A 3,381-nucleotide genomic window follows, 5' to 3' on the forward strand; every position below is an offset into this window, starting at 1 on the left:
TGCTACCAGCAATTAAAGGAATTAATAAAAACTTTAAACCTTAATGTTATCAAGTTTATGCTATTAAACAGAGAAAATTGTAGAGCACATGATGTTCACAACATCCTAAACAAAGTTTATGTCCTTGTTTTGATCAACAACTATGTTGTTTTATGGTGATTTAGTATCGACTATTGGCACTTGTGTTTATGCATCTTCTGCATAGTAATCAAACACACAAAAGCCAACAAATTCCAGAGTAAGAAAAGTCGTAAATTGAAGGAAATGATAGAATCTCACACGTCTGTGTGACATTTCAAATAAGAATTTAACTTGTATATATCGATAGTGTAAACAACTCCTACATTATCAGTGTCTTTTATTGTCAAGTACAAATCAATGCTACTGATATAGTAATGTGGATGCTTAACACTCTCCACACGCCAAAAGTTTGGCTTCTCATGCATTGGTAACACAACATTGTATTCCTATTATGTTTTTATCTCAATATTAAAGAGCTTTCGTATCCAATATTGAGCCAAAATACCATATAACATTCGCATCACAAGCAATAAGATAGCTTTTATAGGCTTTCTTCTGATGCTATGTATATGCTTTGATTAAATATGGATGAACAAGCATCTCCAAAAAAGTGTTCATTAAAATCTTTCAGAATGACAAAGAATGCAAGACGTCATGGGAAAATAAAGCTACATATTAGCTATTAAATATAATGAAAAAGAAGAATTTAGAACCACTTGTGGATTCAAAGAATTTAATGTTTATAGAATCCTACAGTGGCCTTAAGTCTATATATAATTATCATAAGTGTGTTCACAATCAACTATTTTCTAGAAATTACTAATACATATACAAAGTCTCTTGGCAAAAACTGTTATTACCTCCATCACGAGCATCTTACTCTAAAGGGGCGCTAGCGCTTGACTAATAATATATCAAAGGGGCCTGACAACATGTAATAGGCTGCTACTCTCGACTCCCGCCCCTTCTTTCAAAAATCAACAAACCACGCTGTAGGTATCAGGTGATGTTCAATCTAACTTAGACATTACTAGCTTCTGTCATCACTAGGTTTGGGTTCGTTGCCATCACCCCAAAATCATGTTCACTCTTTCGAATCATCGGCAGCTTCAGATTGGTCACCAACAGGAGCTTCAGATTGGTCACCAACGGTAGTGCCTTGACTAGATTTTTGTTCGTGGGAGCAGAGAATAGTGATGCTTCAGATTTCTAACTGAAAATATTGTACAAGGAAGTTGAAAAACATAAATAAGTATCTGAATATTTATGTACGAGGTTATTTGTTCAACGGATAATACATCCTTGGTTGATTGATATATTCAACAAACAACAACGAAGATATTTATTCATTCAAAAAGGTGAAATTTGTCTTCAACAAACTCAAGCTTTCAAGCATACACCTCTAGGGACCTGATAGAGCTATCAAGTGAGTCGTTGAAGTGTTGTTAAGAAAATGCTTGTAATCTGCTGAAATTGTAACATTCGTTTCTAATCTTTAAAGAAACGCATCGAGTCTTTTTGTGAAGAAAACACATAACACAATTAGAGTTAATTGTGTGTCCTGTGATTGAAGTCTATACTAATTAGAGTTAGTTAATATAGTGGGCAATTGAGACATTGCTTTAGCTCTCCTTGTAATAGAGTTATTACTTGTAGTGAGATTAAGAGGTTAATCTCCTGTGGTGTAGTTAAAGTCTGTATTCACTCATTGCTTGATATTAGTTAAAACAATTAAAAATCCCGTGTGACAGGTCGTGGTTTTACTCCCACGTAAAAACTCCTTGTCGTTACTGTTCAAGTAGGTCTTATTTGCATTCTAGTATATTGTTAACCTGGTACTATAGCACAGTGGACTAGCACATATCAACAGAAAGAAATGCCCCAGCTTAGGCAGCTTGCGAAGCTCCAGCTTTTCCAACAGGGGAAATACGGTCACGATTCCTTCTCCTTTTCTGATCACTTCTTCCATTTATTGGCAATCTGTTATCCATAGTCTCTTGAGATTCAGAGCACCTCTGGCCAAATCAAAATAGGCTAAGCAAATTGAAAAAAAAAAAAAAAAAACCAAATGTCTGATCACTAATTTATTTGTTCTAGGAGTTAAAATGTTTTACTTTAGGTCCTATGTGTTCTTGGAGTCGTCTAGTTCTGTCAGAGGTATAAAAAATATAGCGACATGGTTATTAGTTAGAATTCATATTGCTGATCCCAACTTAATTGAGATATTTGAGACGTTCTTGTATTTGTGATTAATCTCCTTAAAGAGTGTTTTAATTTATATCGCGATTCAGACTTTCATATGTATGTTTCTTCTCGAGTTTTCATTTCTATCATTGTACAAGGTATCTCCCTGTCTTACAATTCATCTCATTTGAGTCGAGTGCCTATCGAAACAACCTCTCTACGACTCTACCCGGCAAAGGTAGAGGTAAGGTCTGCATACATATTAATATTTTCCTTTTGTTAAGCTATGTTTCTTGGACTCTCGAGAAAAATAATGCCGCATCCATGTCGGATCCTCCAAAATGCTCTACTTTCAAAGGATCCTCTTTTGAAGAGTCAGAGCAACATTACCAATTGGTAATTGTTGCAACTCAATGAATCATCTCTCATATCTCTCTCAGGTATAGCGCAGTCAAGTGCATATTCTCGAGGTGCAGTTGGCGCGATGCTAGTCTACGACATAACAAAATGCCAATCATTCGATCATATGGCTAGATGGCTGGAGGAACTAAGAGGTCACGCGGACAAGAACATAGTTATAATGCTCATCGCGAACAAATGTGATCTAGGAAGTCTTCAAGCTGTACCAGTTGAAGATGCTCAAGAATTTGCAGAAAGGGAGAATCTTTTCTTTATGGAAACATCAGCTCTTCAATCCACAAACGTCTAGGGTGCATTCATGACAGTTTTAATAGAAATTTATAAGTTTTAATAGAAATTTATAAAATCATTGGCAAGAACATGCTTATTGCAGCTCCGGGAGCTGATTATGGGAAGTCACAATCTTTAAAGGGAACCAGGATCATTGTTCCTGGACAGGACTCGGATTCTGGTGGGAATAGTGGTGGTTGCTGCATGTCGTCGTGCTTTTTTATTGAGTTCTGGAGGTCTTTTTATTTATCCGAAATCATAATATAACTGGGAATGATTTCTGTTTTATGTAGAATAGGGAATTGTTGTTGATGATGAAGTTGATTTAGATAGTTCGTTTAGCTATTTGTGTATACAGTTCATTAAGTTGTTCACTGGGCATCAGGGGCGGAGCTACAACCCTGTCTACGGGTTTTGTCATGTATTTGTGTTTAAAAATTCACTTAATATGTATAAATAATTTATCCAGAATCTACTATGCTTGCT

The 3,381-nt window shown here is 35.7% G+C and overlaps 1 protein-coding gene across 1 annotated transcript; it reads left to right on the forward strand.

Moving 5' to 3' along the window:
* Positions 1-2,126: 2,126 nt before the first annotated feature.
* LOC107059351 (ras-related protein RABA4d-like) lies at positions 2,127-2,914 on the forward strand. Its single transcript, XM_015305865.1, has 2 exons — positions 2,127-2,178; positions 2,646-2,914. Exons 1-2 carry the CDS (start codon positions 2,127-2,129, stop codon positions 2,912-2,914), a joined length of 321 nt encoding a protein of 106 aa, XP_015161351.1.
* The last annotated feature ends 467 nt before the right edge of the window (positions 2,915-3,381 follow it).

This window comes from Solanum tuberosum, unplaced genomic scaffold (assembly GCF_000226075.1).
Source record: "Solanum tuberosum cultivar DM 1-3 516 R44 unplaced genomic scaffold, SolTub_3.0 scf01295, whole genome shotgun sequence".
In the NCBI taxonomy this organism is placed as follows: domain Eukaryota; kingdom Viridiplantae; phylum Streptophyta; class Magnoliopsida; order Solanales; family Solanaceae; genus Solanum; species Solanum tuberosum.